The 27,571-nt window shown below is 43.4% G+C and overlaps 4 protein-coding genes across 8 annotated transcripts in view; 1 reads left to right on the forward strand and 3 right to left on the reverse strand.

Moving 5' to 3' along the window:
* The window catches only part of LOC123502887 (SET domain-containing protein SmydA-8-like), a 5,773-nt gene extending 2,031 nt beyond the window's left edge, over positions 1-3,742 (reverse strand). Inside the window, exons 1-4 of one of the 2 annotated variants that reach the window (XR_006674255.1) lie at positions 1,813-3,742; positions 1,352-1,526; positions 575-736; positions 220-308 (exon numbers count right to left, since the gene is read on the reverse strand). Coding sequence is in view for 1 of the 2 variants with exons in the window: in XM_045252176.1 (XP_045108111.1) it covers positions 220-308; positions 641-736; positions 1,352-1,526; positions 1,813-3,045 (1,593 nt within the window). In the remaining variant the exon portion in view is untranslated. The remainder of the gene's footprint in view (positions 1-219; positions 309-574; positions 737-1,351; positions 1,527-1,812) is intronic. The other variant, XM_045252176.1, reaches the window with a different exon arrangement.
* Positions 3,743-5,412: 1,670 nt separating this feature from the next.
* The window catches only part of LOC123502628 (ninein-like), a 39,934-nt gene continuing 17,775 nt past the window's right edge, over positions 5,413-27,571 (forward strand). The window contains exons 1-7 of the mRNA XM_045251794.1: positions 5,413-5,622; positions 7,125-7,168; positions 7,983-8,133; positions 8,284-8,388; positions 8,839-8,952; positions 10,303-10,437; positions 10,976-11,085. Coding sequence (XP_045107729.1) covers positions 7,149-7,168; positions 7,983-8,133; positions 8,284-8,388; positions 8,839-8,952; positions 10,303-10,437; positions 10,976-11,085 — 635 coding nt within the window. The 5' untranslated portion in view covers positions 5,413-5,622; positions 7,125-7,148. The remainder of the gene's footprint in view (positions 5,623-7,124; positions 7,169-7,982; positions 8,134-8,283; positions 8,389-8,838; positions 8,953-10,302; positions 10,438-10,975; positions 11,086-27,571) is intronic.
* LOC123502891 (RPII140-upstream gene protein-like) lies at positions 11,614-14,714 on the reverse strand. The gene is made up of 5 exons (XM_045252182.1): positions 14,447-14,714; positions 13,659-13,808; positions 13,052-13,173; positions 12,283-12,422; positions 11,614-11,903 (listed from the first exon to the last, which is right to left on the reverse strand). Exons 1-5 carry the CDS (start codon positions 14,687-14,689, stop codon positions 11,707-11,709), a joined length of 852 nt encoding a protein of 283 aa, XP_045108117.1. The 5' UTR covers positions 14,690-14,714; the 3' UTR covers positions 11,614-11,706.
* On the reverse strand, positions 15,551-27,141 carry LOC123502889 (XK-related protein 6-like). 4 transcript variants are annotated; one of them, XM_045252178.1, is made up of 10 exons: positions 26,928-27,141; positions 21,580-21,717; positions 21,052-21,164; positions 20,563-20,685; positions 19,904-20,036; positions 18,712-18,847; positions 18,073-18,272; positions 17,434-17,568; positions 17,103-17,300; positions 15,551-16,577 (listed from the first exon to the last, which is right to left on the reverse strand). In XM_045252178.1, exons 1-10 carry the CDS (start codon positions 26,964-26,966, stop codon positions 16,416-16,418), a joined length of 1,377 nt encoding a protein of 458 aa, XP_045108113.1. In that variant the 5' UTR covers positions 26,967-27,141; the 3' UTR covers positions 15,551-16,415. The 4 variants fall into 4 exon arrangements, with proteins under 4 accessions (XP_045108113.1, XP_045108115.1, XP_045108114.1 ...); XM_045252180.1 differs by lacking the exon at positions 26,928-27,141 and adding an exon at positions 24,670-24,700; XM_045252179.1 differs by lacking the exon at positions 26,928-27,141 and adding an exon at positions 24,660-24,682.

The following is a 27,571-nucleotide window of genomic DNA, read 5'->3' on the forward strand; positions in this document are numbered from 1 at the left end:
GAAAGAGAAAGAGGGGAAAAAGAGAAGAAAAGAAGAAAAAGAAAAGAAAAACAAGAATAACAAAAGAGAAGCATGAAATAAAGATAGCGAGAGAGAGAGAGAGAGAGAGAGAGAGAGAGAGAGAGAGAGAGAGAAAATACAAAAAAGTCAGGTGTATTAAGGTAACAAGTCCCAGAGTGAGAGAGAACTAGAGAAGCGGGAAGCGAGAGCCATCCTTACCTGGAGTCTGTCCCTCGCCGCCTGTCCCGCCACCAAGCCTCGCCGCTCACTCTCCACAGCCAGGCGTATCTCCTCACGGCCCATCCTCACTGTGGAACCAATTATTTCTCCTTTACTCTCTTCTTTTATTTCTTTATTCCTTCTTTCTCTTTTCTTTCTCATTTTTTTTTTTTTTACTTTTTCTATTTCTATATATATTTTTTTTTTTTGCTGTTTTTGTTTTGTTTGTATATCTATAAGTATCTCTCTCTCTCTCTCTCTCTCTCTCTCTCTCTCTCTCTCTCTCTCTCTCTCTCTCTCTCTCTCTCTCTCTCTCTCTCTCTCTCTCATATTCCTTGCTCTTTTCTTATCCTACCTCCTTGAAACTCCTCATCCTTTCTTTAACTTCCCTTGTGCTTCCTCGTAGCCGCCTTTCACTCACCGCTGAGGCGTGTGAGGGGCTGCTCCAGACGGCGGAGGACACCCATGACGAGAGACGAGATGGCCAAGAGGGTAGAGAGGTCCTCGTCATTCACCTCTGAAGATACAAATGTTAATTGTCTTCTCAGTATTCCTTGAGTTTCCCTGCCTTGCCTCTCTTACTTAGCTTGTTCTTTTGTTGTTGTTGTTGTTGTTGTTGTTGTTGTCACTCACTCATGTCTTCTTTACTTTCTTCTTGTCCTTTTCTTTTTTAGTGTTTTTGTTATTGTTTTTGTGTTAAGCGTTGGTTTGTGTTGTTTTTTTGTTTTTCTTTTGATTTTTTTGTGCGTGTGTTATTGTTGTTGTTGTTGTTGTTGTTGTTGTTGTTGTTGTTGTTGTTGTCTTCTGTCATCTAAGTCTTCTTGTCTTTTTTTGTGTTTTTGTTATTTTTTTGTGTTAAGGGTTGGTTTGTGTTGTTGTTTTTTTGCTTTGTTTTGATTTTTTTTGTGTGTGTTATTGTTGTCTAGGTCATCACAGTGTTTGCATAGTTTCCTATCTTCGTATTTTCCTATCTCCCTTTCTTGTCCTGCCAGTCAGACCTGCAAGCCACAACACCACAACACCACACGAACATACAAACATCCTCTCCACAACACTTATTTCATGTATACACTTCTTCATATTTCCCTATCTGCTTTTCCTTCTCCCTCTGCATCCCCTTCAGAAGGCTTACCCCGCAGGTCCCTGGCGACGAGTGTCTTGAGGGTGGACACGTGGAGCTGCATGAGGACGTGGTGGGTGGAGGGCAGCATCTCCTCGAGCTGTCTGCTGAGGGAGGCCAGGGCAGCGGCGTCATTCGGTGTGAGGCCCTTCAGCTTGGCCCCGATCCCGGCCCCCACCCCCGCCACCTGCAGGAGGGAGGGGTGAGTGTATTGGAGGAGAGGTAAAGGCGAGTATGTGTTTGTTGTGCTGATTAGTCATTTGCATGATGATTAATGCTTGTTTGATGGATTACCTGTGTGTGTGTGTGTGTGTGTGTGTGTGTGTGTGTGTGTGTGTGTGTGTGTGTGTGTGTGTGTGTGTGTGCGCGTGACATATTACAGCTGCCATCAACATGCATGAGTCGCACAAATCAGTGTTGAAGTGTTTGTTGTGAGCCTGGTGTCGGAGTGGTGGTGGTGATGGTGGTATTACCTGGGCGGCGGTGGCGGTGTGGGTGCAGGTGTGGTTGCTGCAGCGCCACGGGGCCTGGGGGTCCAGCGGGTCGGTAGACAGGAGGGGCAGGCGGCAGGCGGGGCAGCAGGGGGAGCCCAGGAAGGTGCCCAGCTCGGTGGGGTCGCGGCATCGGGCACACGTGCACGTGAACTGCTTGGAGATGCGCAGGTGGTCCTGCCGCAGCAGTGTGGCCCACTGGGGGTCCGTGTAGCATGTAGTGAGCACGTCCCCCGCCGCCACCCGCGTCACGGCGCGCACCACCACCACGCCCTCGGCCGTGAACCACTGCTGGGTGTTGGCGCGGCAGTCGTGTGTGAGCAGCGAGCTGACGGGGAAGAGGCCTACCACGCGGTTGCCCCATGCTAGGGGCACCTCGAACCCATTGGTGTCCCACACGGCACACACGCGGTGCGCTAGGGCCGGGTCGTTGGTCACGCCTAGCTGCCCCACTGCCACCTCCACCACGCGCCGCTGGTGGTTGGCGTGCCGGGTCGAGGAAGGGTTCACGCGGCCCTGCAGCGCTGCCACCGCTGCGGCCACGGCGGGGCTGCGGTGCATGACCAGCAGCGTCCTCACCGCAGCCACCAGACGGTACTGCCGCAACACTTCCAGGCGCCGCTGCTGCTCCGCGGTGGCCGCCGCCTGCTGCAGCATCTCCCTGGCCTGGGCACGCTGCTCGTCAGGCAGCGCCGCCAGCCGCGCCTCCTCCTCAGGGCGTGGCGCCGGCTGGCCCAGCCCCAGGCGGCGTAGCACCCCGCACTCCTCGGCGTGGGCCGCCGCGCCGCACTCCGGGCCACACAGGAAGAACCCACAGGCGGGGCACGTGTAGACGGTAGCTCGGCGGAAGCAGGTGAGGCAGGAAGGCGGCGACCTCTCCCTCAGCGCCAGTAGCAGCGGCGGCTCCACCACCACCACCTCCCCCGCCGCCACGTCCCGCGTCGCCACCAGGTGACGCCCGAGTTCCTCGCTGTGTGCCACCCGCATGGGAGCCGCGATAGAGCCTGACGCCCCTTGCGCCCCGCATCCCGCTGCTGCCCATTGGCGGGTCCGCTCCAGCAGCTCCTCGTGATTCATGGAGAGGTCTGCACACCACGGGGGCGCCCCGTCCTGCCCCAGCCAGGCGGGGTTGTGGCTCAGCAATCCTCGTAGACGCTCCTCCAACACCCCCACCTCCCCCCCTGCGTCCCCATCAGGAGCTTCAGCGCCGCCCATGTCCTGAGGGCGGCTTGAATTGCTTTGCTGGTGGTCACAAGGACGCTGGACGTTCGGCCGGTCAGCCAGCGGGGCGGGACGGAGCTAAGCGGGGCGGGGCGGTACAATGAACACAGTCCGGGGTCACCACACTGCCGCACTGACACACTGTCAAGCAGCCCGCCTCACCACTCACCAATCAACACCACAGCTCAATTGTCACTCAATGAAGACGTCCTGTAAGGCGGTGGCAGGCGTGTGGGCGTGGCGCGGCGGACGGGCGGGCACTGCAGACTGGCACGGCGGCCTGGCTCACCTATATAGTAGGTGCACTATTTTGGGAGCTGCCGCACGTGCCCTACCTCTCTGTCTCTGTCTCTCCCTTTAACACTTCCTGTCTCCCTGTCTTTACCACCCTCTTTTCCGCCCCGTGTCGCGACGTTTGTAGTCCTCTGGGGCCGGAAGCTGCCGAATTCCCTGACACGCACGCACACACGCACACACGCACTATTTCCCGTATCCGTATAGAAGCGAGCAAGATGATAGCGGCGAGGGTTAGGTTGAAGGACGGTCTTTCTCTATTGGACGCCCTGCTGGATTCCTGACGGTGAGGTATTCCCGCGTCACCTCAGACCTGCAGGGACACAGGCTGGCGTTGTGATGGACGATAGCACTGGTAATGGACGCCAAACTGATAATGAATGACAAATGGTGGAAGTTTACAAGTGACTCTCTCTCTCTCTCTCTCTCTCTCTCTCTCTCTCTCTCTCTCTCTCTCTCTCTCTCTCTCTCTCTCTCTCTCTCTCTCTCTCTCTCTCTCTCTCTCATTTTTATCTGTCTTTCTTTCATTGTGTTTTCTTTCTTTTTCTTTTCTCTTTCATTTATTCATTCTTTTGTCCTTCCTTTCCTTCCTTTCTCCGATCTTTCTTTCTCTTTTGTGCATGTATTTCATTATATTTCATCAATTTTAGTACTTTTTTATTTACTCATCTGTACATTTATTTCATTTTCTATTTCATCTATCTCTTATTTATAGATTTTTTGAACCACAAGCAAAGCAAAAAAAAAAAAAAAAGAAAGAAAAGAAAAATGGCGAACACTTTGCCATCAAGATTTCGAACAAAAAAAACTAATCTCCAATTATTCGAAGCTCAGAAACTGTAAACCCGGAATTATGCAACTTTTCACGGCTCTCTCTCTCTCTCTCTCTCTCTCTCTCTCTCTCTCTCTCTCTCTCTCTCAAGTCATAGAAGTGTCACTATAATCTAATTTAACCTCATTACTGATAATGAACATTCCAATCCTATATATTATAACTCCCTAACTCCCTTATACTTCAACCTAACCTTTGTGATTCCTTATAACTCCCTTGTACTGACCGCCTAGCCCCGCCCAACCCAGCCCAGCCCCGCCCCGCCCCGCCCCTTCCCGCCCCGCCCCGCTCTCCGTTGCCCTGACACACGCTAAAACAAAGAGAGATTGTATTTCAAGAGGATATGATTCGTTAGCGTTACTCAGACTGGCTTTTTGCAGAGAGAGAGAGAGAGAGAGAGAGAGAGATTAGGCGGGCAGAGATTGAAACAGATTTAGCAATGAGAATAAACAAACAAAAATGCAGATAAAGATAGTGAATAAAGGAAATTTGGAAGACAGAAAGACGGAAATAGATGGAAGATGAAATTTTGGCGATAGAGATAGACAGAAATAGAAAGAAGAGTGAGATAGCGCTGATAAAGACAAAGCAAAAAAGAAATATAATGCACTAAGATAAAAATGTAAAGATAGAACAGAGATCAAAGAAAAGATAGAGACAAAAAAAGGTAGAAGAGAGATGAAAGATAAGATAGAAACAAAAGACAACATGTAACAGAAACAAAGATAGACCGTGGATTGAGACAAGACTGACACAGATAAGAGATAACAATGAGACAAGACTACACTGGGATGATGGAAAGATAAGGTGATACTCAGAAACGCCTTCTTCTCACCACGGTAACTTTGCAAGGCCACAGACACAACTGTCCGGGTTTTAAAGACAGTTTCTCCTTTTAATAAACTAGAAATCTTGCCAATCTATCACCAGAACCATAAAAAAAATACTCTTAAAACCACAAGTATCTTTAACTAGAGCCTTTGGAAAGTAGTGGTGGTGAGAGAACAAATCTTTTCAGAATATGGGGCATAGAAAGATAGAACTGAGATGAAAGACTGACAAAAGACAAACGTTAACATAAACCAAGATAGACCGTTTATTAAGACAAGACTGATACAGATACAGATAACAATGATGCAAAACTGCACTGAGGGGTGATAGAAACAGATAGAAGAAAATAATTATAATAGCTACAGTATAGATTTGAATATGGCGGGGAGTTCCTTTCTCGTTAGATAGATAACCACAACAGCTGTCAGTGCGGCGCGGCGAGACGAGGCGGGGCAGGTCACCCCAGAACTGCCACATTCCCTGCCTCAACACCCTTCACACTGCCACACCAACCCCTGGACACTGCTAACCTCCCACTAGGCCACTACTAACCCCGGGGGGCGCTGCGTGTCCATTAAAATCTTCCCCGTGGCTGCCCCGTGGGTGTGTGACAGGTGAGGCAGGTAACGGGGCTTTACCTGTCACCTTTTAGTCGCTTTGTCAACTTTAAATGCCCTGCAGCCTTGGTTTTCACTCAGGGTTACTGGGAGGTGGTGAAGGTGCGTGCGTGCGTGTGTGCGTGCGTATGTGGTGAGTGAGTGGTGAGTGGTGGTGGTCGTGACTCATTCCTTGCGTAAATAATACAGGTGTGGTGGTGGTGAGGGACTGAGGGCGCGGTCATCACTCCAAGGTTAGGTTGGGTACTGGTGACTTACTCCTGCGGGTGGTGTGGGCGTGTGTGGGTCTTGTAAGGTGCGTGTGGTGTCAACATTCCATCCTTGGTAATTGTGTCACTGCCAGCCTCTCTCTCTCTTTCTCTCTCTCTCACTTCCCTGTTCCAGGGTTAGGTTAAACATTGGTACTTCGGGCTCTTTACTTGCACAATTGGAGCTTCATATCGTTGGTTTTGTTTTGTTTTAGCTGATTTTTGTCTAACACTTGTATTCAGTCAACTTAGATTTTGCAGAACCCAAGGAAGCAAAATTAATGTTAGTTTTCAAAGCAAAGCCACAGTTTGGAAATACACAGTTAGCTGGGCATCCCAGAGTACATGGTTGGGTAACTCTGCTAACACCGGTGTTTGTTGGTGAGTGCGGTGAAAAGCATTGACTACCTGCAGGGGAGTGTGCCTCAGGTGCCATGTCATTGTCTCTTCCTGACATGGAGGTGCGACTTGCAGCTGAATTAATGATCTGATCTAAGCTAACCTAACTAACCACACGGCAAGCCTCCAGGCCCTTACAGCCCTGTGGGAGTGAAGCTGACCTAGCTAGCCTTATTACTGTAGCCTCTTATCTGTCCAAGGCTTGTCGTGGCACAGCCACCACCACGGTCACCACCAAGACCAGGACCAGTACATGTCAGCTCACATGCCCAGCCAGTCTCAGAGAGCACCACATGGAAAGACACAGGGGATGTTATGCAAACATTCCATGCCAGTCAATGAACAACTTATTTCTCTGATAGGTTTTATTTGGTGTCTATGGCTGTGTTTCCTTCCTTACTGCCACACCACAGTCTCCAGTAGCTGATAGTGTAGGATGCTCACATACTAAGCTGGATGACATGTATAATCTGAAATCTGCACCTCACACACTGAATGACTCACTAATAAGGTGACGTGTGAGAGTGACGCTCAGTCTTGCAGCTGCCACCGGCAACACTCTGCCACAGATGGTGTGAGTGTTACTAATGCACAATCTTGTAACAGCTGAGGTGATTAATACTGTTCAGTGGTCGCTGCGGGTCACAGACACGGCAGAAGAGCAGCAGTGTGCAGTGTGTAGTGTGCAGTGTGTGGCTCTGTACCACCTCAGGCTCCACACACACACACACACACACAGTTCATGGTGCTCATATTTTCCTCGTGATGTATGCATTGAAATACTGTGTAGCTGTGATACTTGTATAATTGTTATTGTTGTTGTTTTTATTGTGCTTACTGTTGTCGTTACAGAGCAGGCCCTGTTATCCAGCACCCATGGGCAACCGCACGTTCCGGTTAGTTCAGTGTCCTGGTTGGCTGCGTGAGCCGCTGCAGTGGTGGGCATGGTGCCAATTAAACAGTTTTATCATTTTGACAATCTGCATATGACTATTTTATGCTTCAGATTTAACATAGCTCATTTATGCTTTGCTGGCTTCTCTCTGGGCATGTTGGATATTTGAAGACAGGAGTCATAGATGGACTAGTTAATAAACTGAGCTGAATGGACACACTGGAAAACCAACACGGGCAGGCAACACACAGACAGTGCCGCTAGTGCCTGGAGACTGCATGCATGGTGCCACTCTCAGATTTTTATAATTTTGAAAATGTTTTCTCCTAAAAGATCCCGTTTGCTTCAGCATTCCCAATACTCGTAGTTGAATACCGGATAACAGGTGTTGCTCTGTATTTTTTGTCATTAATATTAATATTATGTATTAGTGTCTGAGTGGTGTAGTGGTTGGCATGCTTGTCTCACAACTGAGAGGCACAGAGTTCAGTCCTTAGTCATTGGAGACAACCTGGGTGTGTGTCTTTATGTGGTAGTCTGTCCACCTAACACAGGAGACCAACTGTCACCTAACAACAACCCAACAAACAAAAGTGTAGCAGTCCTGTCTCTTGGTGTGTGTTTGCTGCTACAGAGTGGAAGAAAAACCTTCCTCATCCTCTTCTATATTTTTATTTAATATCATTATCTTGAAAACCTAGTTAATCATGTCAGTCCTTTGAAAATAGTCTTGGTGAGAGAATGAAGCATTTCAGAATATTGGCCTAACTCCTCATGTTATGAAAGAAGACTATCACTGGTGCCTTCCCTTGCAGCCCCACCACCCGCCATTCACACACACGCTTGTGGCCGGGCAGGGGCATGAACAGACGGGCTGCCAGTGCATCCCGTGCCCCACCCACCACCATGGAGGACCCCCAGGTTGCTGTGGCAACCCACATTGGCCCTTCCCCCCGGGTATCACAGGTAAGGAGGCAGAACACATCACAGATGGTGTATACAAAAAAAGAAATCCCACTAAATATTACTCACATGTACACAAATGCCCAGTAATTCAGTCTACCACCTCTGTAAATCCCATCTTTAACTCACACATCACTTGGCCACTCACTGCAGAGCCCAGAGAGTGACATGAGTCCCAGAGCCAAGAGGAGCCTGAGTCCCAGCCCAGCGCCTGACAGTCAGTCCAGCAGCCTGGCGTACTCGGGCGACAATGAGGAGGTGGGTGCTGCTCCTTGCCTGTTGTGGGTTATATACCTTTGTGTTTTCATTGTTTTCTTTTCCCCAGCTGCTCTTTCCAACATGTAGATGAAATAGGTGTCATTTACTCTCTCTCTCTCTATTAACCTCTTCAGTACTGGGACACAATTTTGCCAAGAGTTTGGGTATGATTATAGACTATTTTATTTACATTAGGAAGATCAGATGTTTAATGGGTGGGATCTTCACTACTTCAACCCCCACATAAGTTTCTGAAGCTATATAAAATCATCAAATAGTAAGCAGAATGAATATAGAAACATGTCATGGTACTGAAGAGGTTAAAATGTAGAATTCTCTGCCTGCTTCTGTATTTCCTCCTAAGATATTAATCCACCAATTTTGGATAACACTTAACCTTTCAAACATGCACCTGAGATTCCTTGTGTGTGAAAGTTCTCTGTCCCTCAGGAATACTTGCGGGCCACCTGGCAGAGGCTTGGGGTGGGTCATGATGGTTACCTGTCCCTGGAGGAGCTGGCCACTGTCTGTCACGCCATCGGTATGGAGAAAGTTGCTAATGAGGTGAGTTGTTGTCTTTTTGGTGTGTCTTGCTGTCATCCATCTTTGTTTTTTATTCTTTTTGTATTCATGTTCATTATCGTCTCATTTTTTGTTTATTGTCATTATTTCCTTATTGTGTTGTGTTGTGTTTTGTGTTTTACTACTCGTGGTGTAATGAAGGTGCTCTCTCTCTCTCTCTCTCTCTCTCTCTCTCTCTCTCTCTCTCTCTCTCTCTCTCTCTCTCTCTCTCTCTCTCTCTCTCTCTCTCTCTCTCTCTCTCTCTCTCTCTCTCTCTCTCTCTCAACAGAAGCTGCCTTGTGTAGGTCAGTTTCTATTTTAAAGTCTCCTCCTCCTTCTTTTCTTCTTCTTCTTCATCATCATCATCATCATCATCATCATCATCATCATCATCATCATCATCTTCTTCTTCTTCTTCTTCTTCTTCTTCTTCTTCTTCTTCTTCTACACCTCACTTCATCAGCTCACCAGCACACCACCATCCCTCTCACCATCACCTCTCACCTCCCAGTCACTTCATGAACTCACCAACACACCACCATCCCTCTCACCATCACCTCTCACCTCCCTGTCACCATTGCCTCCCTACATGTGGACAGGCTTCTCTCACCAGCCACTCATCTCTCTCAACTTGCCACTCACGTTTCAGGACGAGGAGGAGGAGGAGGAGGTTCTCAGCACCCTTGAGTGTTGGTACTTAAGTCTCGTCTTGTTCCAGGTACACAAGGTCACAGTGGCTGGCATTAGTGGGTCTCCTGTGGTTGTGTAGCTCATTGTGGACTTATCTTGCTCCTTTTCTGCTGTTGTCTGTATGCTAGGCTGTTATTGTGATTGGTTTACTTGTTGAAAGGTCTTTGTTTCTGGTTTTTTTTTTTTTTTTTTTTTTTTTTTTTTTTTTGGTAGGGTAAAGAAAGTGGGAGGTCTGTATTTTGTATTCTTGCAGAGTGTGGTACTTTTTATCGGGGCTAGTGGCAGTTTGCTAGTGGGAGAGGCAGCTTTCGTGATTTTAGCTAGTGGTTTGTGCCTTCATTGTTGCAGCGCTGTGGATATCAGTGTTCTGTCAGCTTTATCCGTTTTAGATGATACACGCACTTGCATACACACACACACACACACACACACACACACACACACACACACACACACACACACACACACACACACACACACACACACACACACACACACAGAACTAGAATAACAGTTGAAAATTGAAGGGAAAAATACATAATAAACAAACTGTACTCATTTATCTGTACACACACACACACACACACACACACACACACACACACACACACACACACACACACACACACACACACACTCAGAAGTCCACCATTCCCTCGGCAGGTGTTGGAACAGCTGTTCAGTCGCCTGGATGTGGATGGGGACGGCAGGATCAGCTTTGAGGAGTTTGTGCACATGTTCCAGAATGGCGGGCCCAGTGGCAACAACTCCCTGGTCCTGGACGACTCCCTGCCCCCTGTGAGTGTTGCCCTGATTGATACATTTATTGCTGCATTAGTAATTAAATACAATAAAGAAGGAGGATGGACCTTGCCACCCACCTCCTGGACAAAGACACAAGGGTAGAGCATCAAAAAATATAGTCCTGTGTGAGATTTAGCCCCATATTCAGATAGGCTCCCCTCTCTCACCATCACAGTTTTTCAAGTCCCCATAGACAACTAGCCTGGTTTCTTCAGGTTTCTTCTCATTCATACCTTTAAACAGTCTGTCTATCCTATGACGACTACAAGAATACTCACTGCACATACACTCACTTCCAACCTGTATAAATGAGGTTTCAAGGCATTTGTTCCTATCATTTGGCTAACTATCAGCTCTATAAGGAGACTGGCACCTGAGTGGGCCCTTTTTTCTTTATATTTTTGTTGTCCTTGGCCAGTCCTCTCGTACATAAAATAAATAAATAAATGAATAAAAATACACCCTGTCATTTCAGCACACTTAATCTTCACCAACACCACTCTCAACCCTCCTTCATCTTGCCTTTTCACAGGATGTCCCGGGGAGCACATTAAGCTGCATGAGTTCGGCCAGTGATGAGCGCCGAGGGATGGTGATGTCAGAGTCCAGCGTGTTCTCCTCCCTTGACCCGGACAGCACTGGGTGAGTACAGACTGGTTTCTCATAAGCAAGGTGCCGCCCAGATGTCAGTATAATGCCAATTTGTACTGGAGTGTTTACTGTTGGTGATGTCACTGTTGTGTTTGACAAGAGATTTGGATCCTTGTGTTTAGAGAGGTGTCTGGGTGGCATGTGTTGCTGTGTGTGGTTGTGAGGTAACAAATCCAGGTGAATTTTGTTTATGAGTGACGTTTCCTAAAACTGTTTCTAAAGTTCAAATTCATAAGTCAAGATGAACAGTAGATTTGCAACCTTTCCATTTATTTATCTTTTTATTTATATATTTTGAAATTAGTTTTATGAGTTGTATATAATAAATTTGTAAAATAAGGACAAAGAACAAAATCAACTTATTCATAGCAAGGACAATTCATAAACCATGATTTACCTTTAGTGCATGTCATCCTGTATTGGTCAAGTGGCTGAGTGACCCTCCCCTGTGATGCACTCGGCCCCAGTCAGTGTGCCATTGAGAACACCACCGTGATGCAGGCAAAGAAAACAACACAACACTACATCACAATATATTCATCGGTAATCAACGGAAACATAGACTGTACACGAGCGCTCTGGGGTTCCTTAGGTGGTACGTTATCACAGTGTTCATTGCTTGGTGGTGGTGGCCTCAGTGGTGTCTATCCCCGCCAGAGGGTCATGGGTCTTTGTGAGCTTGGTGCCGTGCTCCAGGGAGAGTACGTCCAGGTCCTTGTCTCGGGCTGTGTATATCTGCCTGAGACGCTCCTCTTGCCGGCTTTCTTGCCACTCATAGTGAAACTTTCTTAGTTGGTCTGTGGAGGTGCCTGGGAGAGGAAAGACACAGTGTTAATCCCTTCAATACTGAGAAATTTTTTACCATGAGATTTGAGTATGATTAGTGATTACACCATTTTATTGATGTTAGGAATGGTCTATGGAGGTCAGAAAATTAATGGCCAGTCTTCACTATTTTATTCTCCTATATAAGTTTCTGAAGCTGTATAAAATTACCAAATAGTAGCAGAATGAATATGGCAATGCATCATGGTACTGAAAGGGTTAAAAGTGTATAGACATCAATAGAGGCACTAATATAAATACAAACCCAGTAAAGTCACAAGGCAGGACATGAGACAACCACATTCACATCCTCACACACAGCATGACCAGCAGTATGGCAGTAGCAGGTAACCAAACACTTACCTGTTAGATAGAGGATTCCAGTGTTAGCGATGCCAGCCACAGTGCCCAGGAGGCCGCCCACGAGACCCCCAGCTAAGGAGGCTCTTGGTCCCAGCTTGAATTTATAAATGGCACCAGTGAGGAAGCCCCCAACACTGTACCTGGAGACAGTGAAACAGAAACGATGGTACCAAGGATGGAATATTGAGGTTACTTATACTGCAGCAAATAAAATAATCACTGGAATGAAAAAACGAGCTAAAAATGTGGAAAAGAACAAGGAGGAAGATAGGGATGTAGGATCAGAGGAAACATTATAAGAATGAGAATATTTACTGTACAAGAAACATAATAATAATGAGAATGCTTACTCTATATAAGTTCAAAATGTGGAAAAAAACAAGGAGGAAGGCAGGGATGTAGGAATAGAGGAACATAATAAGAATCAGAATATTTACTGTACAAGAAACATAATAATAATAATGAGAACACTTACCCTATAAGTTAAAAATGCAGACCAAGGAGTAAACCAGGGATGGAGAAATAGTGCAGCATAATGATAATAAAAATGCTTACTCTACAAGAAACATCATAATAGTGAGAACACTTACCCTATAAGCTAAAAATGTGCAAAAGAACAAAGAGAAAACCAGGGATAGAAGAATAGAAGAACATGATAATAATAAGAACATTTGCTCTAGATAATAGAAGTTAAAAATGTGGAAAAGACCAAGGAGGAAGTCAGGGATGGAGGAACATAGGAAATGTGAGAGAATAACGTGATGCTTACTCTATAACGGAAGACGAGCCTCGATATGCTGCTATAGAATTGGTGAAGAGCATGAAGGTACTGCAGAACAAGCCAAGCCGCCACCCGACCATCCAGGCACCACGGCCAAACCCAACGGTGACCTGAGGGAGGCGGACATGTATGTAAACTCAACTTTATGGAATTTCTGTGTCATTAACTAAAGAAGAGAAAGCAAGTACAAGAAACTAAATTGGTGTTGACATTGAAATACAAGTTAGAAAAATGCTGTTATTTATCCATTGAAAGAAGAAAAAACAAGAATAGAATTAAAAAAATGATGAAAGAGATGAAAAATTTTGTACGAGAAACGTTGTAGAAATTGAAATACAAGATAGAAAAACGCAGCAATTTAGTCATTAAAGGAAGAACAATGGGCATAGAATTAAGAAAAGGATGAAAGAAGAGTTGAAAATTTTTGTTTCATTTGGATTATCAAGAGAGAGAGAGAGAGTACAAGTGAAAAATATCAACCAGCATGTTTAAACACCCAAAATAACAAGAATGAAGATAAGAACACAAGAAAGGAATTATGGTGGTAGGATTATGAGAGAGATATGTAGTTGGGGAGGGCAGGACAGCAGCTCACCTTGTTCTGTAGTTCCTTCTGAGCCTCCTTGATGTTCTGGAAGGCGGTGCCCTGGTTGCGTTCAATGAAGCTGAGGTAACTTTCCTTGGAGTGCATTGTGCCGCCAATCACGGTGCCCATAAACACTCCCATCAGCCCACTCTGGATCACCTGCAATGACCCACACCATTTAAAATACTGAAAACACCTTTAAAAACACAAAAATATCCTTAAGATCAACAAAGACCAACATAATCACCATTAAATACACCATTGTCACCTTTTAAGCCACAAAAACACCCATTAGAAACGAAAAATCACCCTTAAGTTATGGTAGCAAGGTCTGGGATAGGTTAGGTTAAAGTTAGGGTAAGGTTAGTTTGGGTAATCATATTTTCATTCCCATGTCATGTCAGCGGAGTGAAAGATCTGGGAAGGGGGAGCCAGGAAACGAGGTGAGCTGGAGGGACCACTATATTAGGACAGTACCACTAGAACACCTCTATAAACAAACATAATCCATTAAGAAACTCAAAACACCCTTGAAAAACACTAACACACCCTTAGAAACACACACTAAACTCAAACACACACCTAACCAAATAAAAAAAAATAGATAATGGAAATAATTATAATCATCTATCGGCTCTTTAAGGTGACTTGACAACTGAGAGGACCTTTTATTTATTTTTTTCTTTATATTTTTGTTGTCTGGCCAGTCCTCCTCTCTTACATAGAAAATAAAATGAAAATAAAATACATCCACACTCGAACGCGCCAAACAAGCCAGGACACGTTTACCGACTTACCATAGAGAGTTCGGGGCTGAGATTTCCATACACATCGTAACTGTACATAAGCTTGAGTCGCTGCAGGCCGGTCATCTCTGTCCTCTCGCTTAGATGACTCACTGCTGTCTTGCTGTTAGGGTCCACCGCGTCAGGGTTCTCGAAAAATAGTATAGACAGCCCCAGTGCCGCCCCTCCCTTGCCACGAGAGGCCAGGAAGGAGCGGTAGAGTTTGGTGTAGCTGTCTTTACCTAACCCTGCCATGTTGTGATGTGTGTCTGAGTGGGGAGAGAAAATGGTGCCTTATGGGGTAGACTTGTGTATTCTTGTTCTCTAGTCTTATATTTCTCTTATTTTTTTGTAGTCTTCATTCAGTGTTTGTTAATATATTTTTTCCCTTCTTATTTTTCTGTTTTTTTTATTTATTTATTATTATTATTGTTTTTATTTTATTTTTATCTGTTTTTTTGAGGTGGGGATAAAAATGGTGATTCAATAAGATAGCAGCGAGAGAAAATGTTGGTTTATGGGGTAAACTTCTGTATTATCAGTATTCTCTAGTGTTCTATCTCCCTTCTTTATTTTATTATTGTTTTTAGCGGTGTTCGTTTGTATCACCAATTTTTCGTGTTTTAGTGATTATAATGATGGTTTAATAAGGTAATGGCGAGAGAAAATAATTGTTTATGAGATAGACTTAAATATTTGTATTCTCTAGTGTTCTATCTCCCTTACTTCATACAATCTTCAGTCTTTGCTAGTATCATCAATTTTCTGGTGTTTTAGCGGCTATAACGATGGTTTTATAAGGTTTCTACATCAACTGCGAGGGCAAATTTGTAGTTTTGATGCCACTAAGGGTGTGGTGAGAAGAAAAACGGATGCTGTGAAAAGTAGTCTCGCGTAGATTTTGCTCCCTGGCGATATTACAGGAAGAGGAGGGTGTGTTGGTTATTTATTTTTATGTATCTGGTGTAAGAAAGATTTGATAAGGTAGGCAGTCCATCTCTCTCTCTCTCTCTCTCTCTCTCTCTCTCTCTCTCTCTCTCTCTCTCTCTCTCTCGGTATAGGTATGAGAAATAACAACAAATATTTATAAAGAAAATTAAAAATACGTTAAAGAAATGTATATACATGACATTTATTAAGCTGTAATATTGCTTAGACACTAATTAACCAACAACAATGATGAATGGTGGGTTCGTCTTCATGTCAGTAGAAAAGATACATATTTACAAACTCGTGTTTAAATGTCAATCATAAATAACACTACCTTTTCATTCATATATAGAAAAAAAAAACATTTACAAATCTAGTTATAAATGGAAATTACAAAAAACACACTGATTATCGATATAGAAAAAAAAACATATGTACAAAACGTGTCTATAAATGTAAAAAGGATCACTGGTGCTTAAAAACTATATCCTTGAGATGTCATTAGATTATTTTGTACCAGTGGAAGTTGTGGCATTATAGCGCCATATTCAGAGACAGTTCCCTCTCTCACCGCGACCACTTTCAAAGACCACAGAGACTATTAGCCGAATTCTAAAGAGTATTTGTCCTGTTGATAATGCAGAAAACTTGTTAACATGTCACTAGAATTACAGAAACATTTAAAACCAGTGTCACTTCAACTAGAGCCTTTTAGAAATAGTGAAAATAGTGGAGGTGTCAGAGTTACAGAAACACTCTTAAAAACCCATGTCACTTCAAGTAGACCCTTTGAAAATAGTGACGGTGTCAGGAGAATAACAGAAACATCATTAAAACCCGTGTCGCTTCAACAAGAGCCCTTTGAAAATAGTGAAGGTGTCAGGAGAATAACAGAAACACCTCTAAAACCCGTGTCACGTCAACTAGAACCTTTTGAAAGTAGTGAAGGTGCAGCATGGAAGTGTTTCAGAATATGGCCCAATGTATTGTGTCACACTCCCAATCTGTATCGTGGCAAAGGTTCCTCCCAGCTGAGCAGTGAGAGGTGTGCTTAATCCCTCCACGACGCTGCGTTTCTGGAGCTGCCCAGGTTCTCCTTGTCTGGGTGAAGGAAGGCGTAGTAGCCGATGAGGCAGCACAGGCCCACCACCCACAGCACCTCCACACTGAACACCAGCACGGCACGGAACCACACGGACAGGTGCGGCTCCATCTGGCGGTAGAACAGTGGTGGTAGAGAGAGAGAGAGAGAGAGAGAGGGAGTAGGTTGTAGGTTTCCAAGTGTGTTTCTGCAGATAGTAATGTAGAAATCTTGTCTCTCTGCCTCTAGAACCGTAAAAACTTGCTTAAAAAACGCTTTATTCTCTCATCATGACTGTTTTCAAGGCCACAGAGAGATTAGCAGGGTTTTTAAGTGTTTCTCCAGTCAATAATGTAGAAATCCTGTCACTCTGCCTTTAGAATCATAAAAACACCTTAAAAGACTCGTTTCAATTTAAATAAAGCCTTTTGAAATAGTGGAGGTGAAGCACAGAAGAGTTTGAGAATACGAGCCTAAATCTTTTAAGAGAAAGGATGAGGAGTCACATCGTATTGAAAACTTCGTCTGTTTTGTTTTGCCTCTATGCTCCTCGGAAGACAATGATGAGCAGGCGTAGAAAAATGCATTAGAAGAAAAAGAGAGCAAGCAGACATATTATCCAGTGTGTGTGTGTGTGCGTGTGTTTGTATGTCTCACCTCCACACACCACACGGAGATCATGGCGGTGTTCTCAATGAGGCAGAAGGCGTAGAAGAAGGCCATGCGGCGGCGGGATGGTGAGTCCTTGAGGTTCATGTAGCTGAAGACGTGCACCAGGCCCATCACACAGTTGTACAGGAACTCCAGCATTGGCCGTGGCTGACCCTCTTCTTCCTCTCCGCAGAAATTTGTCCCCTGCAAAGAAAACGAGGAAAGATAAGACAGTGGCTGGTGAATTGTGTGAGAATCGTGGCTAATTTAAGTCTTTAGGAATGGTGAAATGTTACAGTGAGTGTTGAGAATCAGTGTTGAAGTGATGATGGCTTACCTGTGCGTGTATCCAAGCCACCATGATGAGCCAGTGAGCGGCCAACACACAGGCAGTGACGATAGGGAAGGGCATGTGCACTGTGCCATCCTCCCGTAGGTGCACTGTGAGGGCCGTCCTTGCCCCCTGTGGTGCCTGGAAGAGGAAGTGTTAGTGCTCACCGGGCTTCACGTGGTCTGTGTTCTTGATTTATTCGTTCTCGCATGAGGATTAGTTTCAAAGACCGCAGAGATGAATAGTCGAGTTTTTATCATTACTTTTCGCAGTTATAATTCAAAATACTTGTTAGATATTCACTAGAAATACCCTTGAAGTCCTCTATGTTGTTATTTTATGTGACATTATGAGCATGTACTATTTTTACACTCAACTCGACTCATTAACTCCTTCAGTACCATGACGCGTTTCCATATTCATTCTGCGTACTAGCTTAAAATATGGTGATTTTATACAGCTTCAGAAACTTATGTGGGGGAGTAAAATAGTGAAGACTGTGGCCATTAATCTTCTGACCTCCATAGACTCTAACGTCAATAAAATGTTATAATCGTACACATATCTATGGGTAAAAATGTGTCCCAGTACTGAAGAGGTTAACCTAAGAAATTGAAGACCACATCTAGACACACCAACACGTACATAGATAGCAGCAAAGGAGCCGATGGCCAGCACGCGGGAGGCCACCATCGCAGCGCGCCACATGAGGCAGATGACAGACGCACAGAATGTCAGCTTCACCTTGCCTGGCACTGACCTCCGCAGCTCCTCCTGATAGCTCACCAGAGACCAAGAGATCGCCGTCACACCCAGCGCTATCTTCCACACCTGCACCACCGTGGCTGAGGGAGGGAAGTGGCAGATAGGAGGATTATTAAGGGAGACAGGGTGAAGAGATAAGACAGGATTGCAAGAGAGATGCAGAAATGTTATGATACAGAAAGATTAAAGGATTGTTGTTACTGCTAAAGCTGTGAAGCTTTCTGTATGAAGTCCCCTGTATTATCTGTCGCCTCAAGAAGTAGGATTTTTTATTTGTATACTTATTTATTTTACGTAAGAGGCAACGGCAACAAAAAGAGCGAAAAAACAAACCAACTATTAGAATCCCAAACCTAGAAAAAAAGTTAGAAAGATCATCAAAAACTGGAGAAAGTGCACTGAAACCTCCTCATTTCCTGACACTAACTGGCCAAACTTCAGCCAGAGAGCGAGAGAGAAAGAAATCAACATCATTACGTATTTTCAAGTGCCAAACACACATTCCCTGGCGAGACTCACTATAAGGCGACTCCTGCAGTGTGCCGGTGATGAGCTCAGGGCGGCGGTACAGCAGGAACACTTGGAAGATGAGCTGAGGGGCGTCCTGGAGGAAACTGTGCATCATATCCAGCATGGCGGAGTCCCTGGAGATCACCTGCAGGAGAGAAGGATGTTGAAATGACCAGGAGAGAGAAAGAGAGAAGGATATGGAGATGAACAGAAGAGACAAAGGATACTAGGATGATCTGTAGGGAGAGAAGAATGTTGAGATAGCGGGAGAAGAAAGGAGAAGGATGTTGAGATGAATAGGAAGATAGAAAATAAAAAAAAAAAAAAGGATATATAAATGACCAGGAAGAGGGGAAAAAGATGATCGATATGAAGAGAAGAATGTTGAGATCGTGAGAGGAGAAAAAAGGAGAAGGATGATGAGATGAAATGGAGGAGAGAGAGAAGAGAAAAATGATATATAGATGACCAAGAGGAGGGAAAACTGAAATAGCAATGAAGTTAATAAAGAGAAGAAAAAGGTGAAATGGATGAATAGAGAAACTGATAGGTAAAAGATAAAAGAGAGAAAGGTTACTGTGTTTTCTTGTGAAGGTGCGAAAGTGAGTAAAGATTAATTTCACGTGTTTGAGGAAGGAAAAGAGGAGGATATTAAGATGATCTGTATGAGAGAAGAATGTTGAGATAGAGAGATGAGAAAGAAAAGGAGAAGGATGATGAGATAAATAGGAGAGGAGAGAAGGAGGAAAAGGATATATAGATGACTAAAAGGAGGGAAAACAAAAAGAAGGATATTAAGATGATCTGTATGAAGGAGAGAAGGATATTGAGATCATAAGGAAAGAGAAAAGAATGAGATGAAGAAGATAAGATAAAAATGAGAAGAGAAGGATACTTTTGAAACAATCAGGAGAGAGAGAGAGAGAGAAGAATACAGTACTGGGACACATCTTTACCTTGAGATTTGTGTACGATTAGACCATTTTATTGACATTAGGAAGGGTCTATGGAGGTCAGAAGATTAATGGTCACAGTCTTCACTATTTTAACCCCCCCACATGAGTTTCTGAAGCTGTATAAAATCACCAAATAGTCACCAAAATTAATATTGAAACACGTCATGGTACTGAAGGGATTAAAGGGATGCAGAGACAGACAGTGATACAAAAAAACCCTGAAGAACGTGGTGTAACTTGTGTACCATTTGAAGCACGGCATACACCTCTCCACGGGGCGTCCTTCGTAGAATGGCACTGCTCCCTCGCATCATCCCCATCTCCACGTGCTTCCTCTCCTGCCTCATCTTGATCCCGTACTGCAAGATGTCCATGTACCTGTAGGGGATGTGGAGGTGTTAGTTGGAGGAGTAGTTGGATGTGGATGTGGAGGTGTTAAGTGGAGGAATGGCAGTAGGAAGAGTGAAAGAATGAGGACCTGAATTGAAATATAGTAGAAAAGGCGTTACTCGTAGAAGGAGGAGGAGGAGGTGGATGAGGTGTTAGGTGGGAGGAGGAGGAGGAGGACCTGAATTGAAACATAGCAAAAAAGGTGTTAGGAGGAGGAGGAGGAGGAGGAGGAGGAGGAGGAGTAAAAGAATGAGGACCTAAATTGAAGCTTAGAAGAAATTAGAGCTTCATTTTAAGTTGTGACGGAGAACAATCTATCTCTATAAAGAAGTTAAGGTACTGAATTTGTGTTTTGGATGCTTACACACACACACACACACACACACACACACACACACACACACACACACACACACACACACACACACACACACACACACACACACACACACACACACACACACACACACACACACACACACACACACACACACACACACACACACACACACACCTGACGAGAGGGCCGAGCAGCAAGAGGTGCATTATCACTCTATGCACTGTGGCACACTTCCCCATCTTGTGCAGCACACTGTACTCCCCGAGGCACTGTTTGTTCTGCGAGTACCACAGCAGACTGTTTGACCCGCCCACACGCCACGCAGCACCACACACAGCCACAGCCATTGTAGGAAAAATAGAGGACATGCATTAGTGGTGTTTATATTCATCCACATTAGTGAATAAAAAAAGGGGATAAAGTAAAGATGTATATTAATAACTCCTTTCATTGCCTTCCCTATCCTCATTTTTTTTTTTTATTATCGTTCTTTTTCCATTTATATTTTGTTATTATATAAGTATTGCATATTTACTTTTCACTTCTTTTTATCATATTTACCACAGTTGATCTACCCAAAGGAAACCAACGTATAGACAAACAGTCCAGCCATTGTCAGTTAGAGAGAGAGAGAGAGAGAGAGAGAGAGTAGTCGCGTCTTACCTGAACAAATTAATAACAACCATAGGGATTAGAATGATGCACAGTGTAATGATGAACCAGGTGACGGGCTCAGACGACACGTGGATGCTGCTGGTGCTGCTGTCTGTCTGTGCCTGGGGAGGGAAGGAGAAGGGAGGAGAGACGGGGTTCGATTCAATTCATATATAGTTTTAGTAGGTTTAGTTTCTGCAGTCAAGATAATATCAGATAATAAGGTTGGGATTACTATGATAAGAGGGATATAGGGGAGTTTTAGAGAGAGAGAGAGAGAGAGAGAGAGAGAGAGAGAGAGAGAGAGAGAGAGAGAGAGAGAGAGAGAGAGAGAGAGAGAGAGAGAGAGAGAGAGAGAGAGAGAGAGAGAGACTTGGTATTTCCTGACTAACTCACTAAAAGAAAGGAATAAATTAGAATAGGAGGAGGAAAAGCAGTATACCAGAGAGAGAGAGAGAGAGAGAGAGAGAGAGAGAGACCATCATTCCTACCACCACCACCACCACCACCACCACCACCACCACCACCACCACTTACCTGCTGCCACAACACATAGGCCAGCAGACAGTCGGACACAATATCCATGACGAAGAGCACCATGTTGATCACCACGCCCACGGCCCCGCCCACGCCGAAGGTGGCGCGGGCGTGGGGCGGTGGATCCCTTAGTGACATCTGTGGGAGTAGGCGTGACTTATTACACACACACACACACACACACACACACACACACACACACACACACACACACACACACACACACACACACACACACACACACACACTCTCTCTCTCTCTCTCTCTCTCTCTCTCTCTCTCTCTCTCTCTCTCTCTCTCTCTCTCTCTCTCTCTCTCTCTCTCTCTCTCTCTCTCTCTCTCTCTCTCTCTCTCTGTTGTCTTCGTTTCTCATATAACCTGTTGCAATTCCCAGAGAGAGAGAGAGAGAGAGAGAGAGAGAGAGAGAGAGAGAGAAAATCATACGCAATTTCATGTCTGTTTACTTTTTTCTTATCATTCAAAACATCAACGATAACAAAAGAGTAACAGAAAGAAGAGCAAATGAGATTGATAGTGATAAAATGAGTAGATGAACGATAACATTGACGATGGGGAGAAGAGGGCACTGGAAATGATGATGATAGTGATGATAATGCATGGAAAAAATATTCGACACAGTTTGACCTAATGACGATGATTGTGATGATGCAAGTAATGATGATGATGATGATGATGCAGGTTCTATACTGACACTAATTAACACAGCATAACCTAAAAGTGATGAATAACAATGATGAATGACAGTGATGATGAGGCATAGTCCTCACACAACAGCCAAAAACAATGATAATGACAATAATGAGAACTGTGAACGATAATGATGATGTACACTGCCAGGTAACGTGACGCTGCCTCAGGTAACAGCAGGTACAGCCGGGTCACGGTATCTTATCACCTGCTGTCACCTGGCGGGCACTGACTAAATATCACGTGTCGAGCGCAGGTATTAGCAGGACAGCAGGTGTGAAAGTGGTAGGTTTTGTGGGGAGATAAAAGTGACGTAGAAAGAAAAGTACGTAAATGTAGTGTTTTGATGTGTGTGTGTGTGTGTGTGTGTGTGTGTGTGTGTGTGTGTGTGTGTGTGTGTGTTTACGTTTTATTATTTACTTATTTGTCATGTTTTTTTTTTTTTTTCTCATTATTATCTTTCCAAGCGTCGTTATTTCCTGATGTCCCATCGATACCTATCTATCTCTTAATCCATATCACTTCCTTATCTAAAGCTTTCCTTCTCAATTATTTGCTTATTATTTCACTCTGGTTACTGTCATGATTTCCAGATAACTCCTTTTGTATGTCATTCACTCTTGCTTTAAGTTGACACCTTTCATAATCTGCTCTCGTTTTGCTGACATTGTTCACCTGTTTATTCATTACACTGTGCTGGCTTCATTACTCAACGCCCGTGTTTGTTTCCCCTTTGACATTATAACTAACCACTATTCTCTCCGTATCCTTCACTTACTCCAAGATTGTTTTCCTGGTTTGTATATTTCACCATGTCTGTTATTTATGTATCCTTTTTTTTTATTTCGTTCATCTTTTTTATTATGACATTATTTGACTACTATTCTTTCCACATCCTTCACTTACACCAAGATTGTTTTCCTGGTTTGTATATTTCACCATGTCTGTCATTCATCTTTTCAGAGAGAGGTGTCAAGACATCTGTCCCTCAATTTTGACTGATTCTGTTGATTTTTTTTATGGAGACTACAATTCAAGTGGGGCCTTTTTTTCCTAATATTCATTCTCCCTTTTACATAAAAAAAAAGTACCCTCGCTGTTTTTTGTTATCTCTTTTACTTTGACGTTTTATTTGACCACTATTCTCTCCGTATCGTTCACTTACACCGAGATTATTTTCCTGGTTTGTATATTTCACTATGTGTGTTACTTATCTATCCTCCTTGTTTGTTGTTATCTTTTTTACTTTAGCGTTATATTTCATCACTGTTCTCTCCTTATCACCCACTTGTACCAATAGTTTTCCTGGTTCTTATATTTCTACGTCTGTTATTTATCTATCCTTTTTTTTATCATTTCGTTCATTTTTTTACTTTGACATTATTTGATCACTATTTTCTCCTTATCCTCCACTTACACCGATATTGTTTTCCTAGTTCTTATATTTCTACGTCTTTTATTTATCTATCTTCTTTTTTTATTATTATCTCGTTCACCTTTTACTTTATCTTACTTGTCTTCCTCCACAATTACTTTTTATCACTATTATTACTCTTGTTTTTCTAAGTGCGGTATTTGGCTCAATACGCCTTGAACCTTCCTGTCATTCGCGTCTGTCCAACCACGTCCCTCTCCACCTCCTTACCTCCTTACACGAATTCACCACATGTTTGCTTCTCCCTACCTGCCTTTCACTTTCCTATGGTGAGAATAAGACATGTATTCTGAAACACTTCCACGTTACACCTTCACTATTGTCAAAGGGCTCTAGTTGAAGTGACACGGGTTTTTAAGGATGTTTCTGTAATTCTGGTGACATGTTAACAAGTTTTCTGCATTATCAACAGGAAAAATACTCTTTAAAACTCGGCTAATCGTCTCCATGGTCTTTAAAAATTGTTAGATATGGCGTTAAGTATGGTTTCAAGGTGTGGAAGAGGAGCAGAAAGATAGGTGTGGAAAGATGAGGTGCCGTGAGGGAGGGATAGATAGGTGAGGGTGTGGTGATGTGAAGGGGCGTGTGTCAGTGTTTGAATGTGTTGTACGTTTACCCCGTCACCTGTTGAAAGGACACCTGTTGTAGTGCCTTGACTGGGAGTGTGTGTATTGGCGTTTTTATTTAATGTACACGCACACTCGCAAAGGCAGTGGTAGTGATAGTGGTGGTGGTAGTGGTGGTGGTGGTGGTGGGAGAGTAAGCAAGTTTGTGAGTGTTGTGTGGTGTATCATATGAAGAAGACAATATCGTAAGGCAGTGATGATGCGGATGTTACGTCAAATAAATCACCACACGTTAATTGGTCAACAGGTGACGCATGGGTGGCGTTAATGCTGGGTATATGTAACAGAGAGAGTGACACACGAACACACACAACTACACACCCGTCCTCTTCACAGTCTGGTGGTAAACTGACGCCACTCACCGCAGTCTCCACAACACAGACCAGTCCACCGAGTCCCACCCTGTCCCTCCCGTTGTTACCTGGCCATCCCCCCCTCCTCCCTCCGTCCCCCTCCCAGCTACCTGAAGACGCGGGCATGTTCAGGGAGGGAAGGGGAGGGTGAGGGAGAGGGAAGGTCAAGAAAGAGGGGTAACTGTAATAATTTTTGTGTTCGGTGCATTATTGTTGTTATTAGTTGTGTTTTATTTTATTTATTTACTGGTTCTCCTTTTCTACTACTACTACTACTACTACTACTATCACTATCACTAGGTATCTTCATCTTGGTTTGTTTGAAGAACTTTACGATAACGGCAGCTTCTTGTACTCGTATCATTCCTCAAAGCAATATTTCTCTTTGTATTTACCTTCCTGACTCTTCATGCATTGAGACTGACAGGGTAAAGCAACAAGCAACCTTCGTGTCTCGGTAACATCCCTTAATATTGGCTGATATTCTCAAACACTTATGCGCTTCACCTCCATTATTTCAAAAAGGCTTTATTTAAATTTACATTTTTTTTCAAGGCGTTTTTACAGTTATAGAGGCAGAATGACAAGATTTCTACATGACTAACTGGAGAGACACTGTAGAAAACCCCGCCAATCATTTCTGTAACCTTGAAAAACAATCGCGGTGAGAAAGTAAAGCGTTATTAAATACGAGCCAATGTTTTAATGATGTCCGTCTGAAGTAAGAATAGACAGAAAACTTTGCTAATCAGAATGAATTTAGTGTCCTGCCTGTATAGAGAGTTACACAGAGAAACCCTTGCTAAGTCGTACAAATTTGATTCCTTGCCAGTGTCACAGGTCCCTACACCGCACTGACCCGACCCTGACCAGCCTTCCTCTACTAAAATAGCCCTCTCTAGGAAACACGTAGAGTAAAAACCCCGGGAAGTAATGAGACAAAGGTACCTTCATGACAACAGCACACCTTAAGGGAGGGAGATAAAGGATAGCACGAAAGGTTAACTCGGAAGACAGGAAACGCTCGTACAACCTGCACATATTATCGAACGCGTGGGAAGGGACGGGACGGGACGGGACGGGAGGGGCTGGAAAGAACACAAACTGACCACTTACTCCAATAGTGAACATGGGGTTGAAGAGACGAAATGCAGTGAAAAGGACTAAAACTGACGGGAAATGAGTTAACACAATGACAAAGCAGGATGGAAGGGAGTGAATGGGCTGGAAACACAACTATTCCTTCACTATTTGTAATCGTGTTAGAACTGATGAAATTGACTGGAGGGGAATTAGAACTAACTGGAAAAGCCATTCGAACCATCAATGAACGCGATAGTAAGAATGAGAAGAACTGGAAGGGACATGAACTAACTGTAAACAACTTAAAACCGTCATTGAACGCTATGAAAAGACTAGAGTGGACTGGAAAAGCAGAAGACAGACTGGACGTGCAATTTGAGACTACCAAACGCGTTCAGAAGGTTGAAATTAACTGGGAAAACTGGAAAAAGAGACTAAACATGCATTTCGAGACTACTAAACGCATTCAGAAGGTTGAACTGAAAACACAAAATTAACCTACTTTTCATCGCACGACCTCAAACAAACAAGGAAAAAAAATTGAATAACACAAGATAAGTCACAATAACACTGTGAGTCATAGTATCACGGCTGTGTGACATGGCGGTGCTTCTAACTCCTCAGAGAACACGTGAGCTCAAGAGATTTAGTGTTGTATCCCTTATCTTACCAACGTGATTCTCTTATTCCTTTTTATTTATTTTTTTTTATTTATTTATTTATTTATTTTATTTATTTATTTGTTTATTTTTTTTTTTTTTTTTTTTTAAGATTTGAATGCGTACCTTGCTTATTATAAAAAGTATTGGATTCTTTTTCGATTCTCTTTTGTTTTTGTACGTTAGAGGTTTGGAATAAGTGTTGGATTACTCGATTCCCTTTTGTTTTTCTACGAGAGATAATTAGAATAAGCATTGTATTTCTTCTCTCTCTCTCTCTCTCTCTCTCTCTCTCTCTCTCTCTCTCTCTCTCTCTCTCTCTCTCTCTCGCTCTCGCTCTCATTATTATTATTATTATTATTATTATTAATTTATTTATTTTCATTTGTTTATTTATTTTTTTTTTACAAGAGATGATGAGAGTAAGTGTTGGATTCCTTCTTGATTCTCTTTTGTGTGTATCTAAGAGGATTTGAATACATACCCTGCTTGTCATGAGAGGTGTCGGGTCCGCTGCTTCCATTGTGGCGAAGATGAGGCGTGGGAAGACTGTATGTGCTCCTCAATCTATTAATTTCCTGCCGCCACTCTTCATTTAGATATCCCACGTGTCTTGTTTCTCGCTTCAATCAATAGTTTTTCTTCTTCTTCTTCTTCTTCTTCTTCTTCTTCTTCTTCTTCTTCTTCTTCTTCTTCTTCTTCTTTATGGTCAGTTTTTCTTTTTTTCTTTTGGTATTTTCTTTTCCTTTATTTTCTTTTCTATGGTCTTTCTTTTTTCTTTCTTTTATCTTTTTCTTTTTTTCTTTTTTTTTTTCTTCTTTTGTAGCTGTTACTGTATTTTCTCCCGTCACTTTTTGTTATTTATGTATCTCGTGAGTTTGTTAGTTTTTTGTCTTCTTTTTTATATCTGTCTTTATTTTTTCCCCGTCACACTTTATTTATGTATCACGTGTCATTGTTTCTCCTTTCGATCAATAATTATTCATGTTTTTTTTTTTTTTTTTTTTTTTTTTTTTCGTTTTCCGTTATATGCGTCACTTATTTTTCCTGTCACTTTTTATTTATGTATCACGTGTCTTTGTTTCTCCCTTGAATTATTAGTTATTCATGTTTTTCTTCTTCCTTTAT

Source organism: Portunus trituberculatus, chromosome 12, assembly GCF_017591435.1.
Source record: "Portunus trituberculatus isolate SZX2019 chromosome 12, ASM1759143v1, whole genome shotgun sequence".
Lineage (NCBI taxonomy): Eukaryota > Metazoa > Arthropoda > Malacostraca > Decapoda > Portunidae > Portunus > Portunus trituberculatus.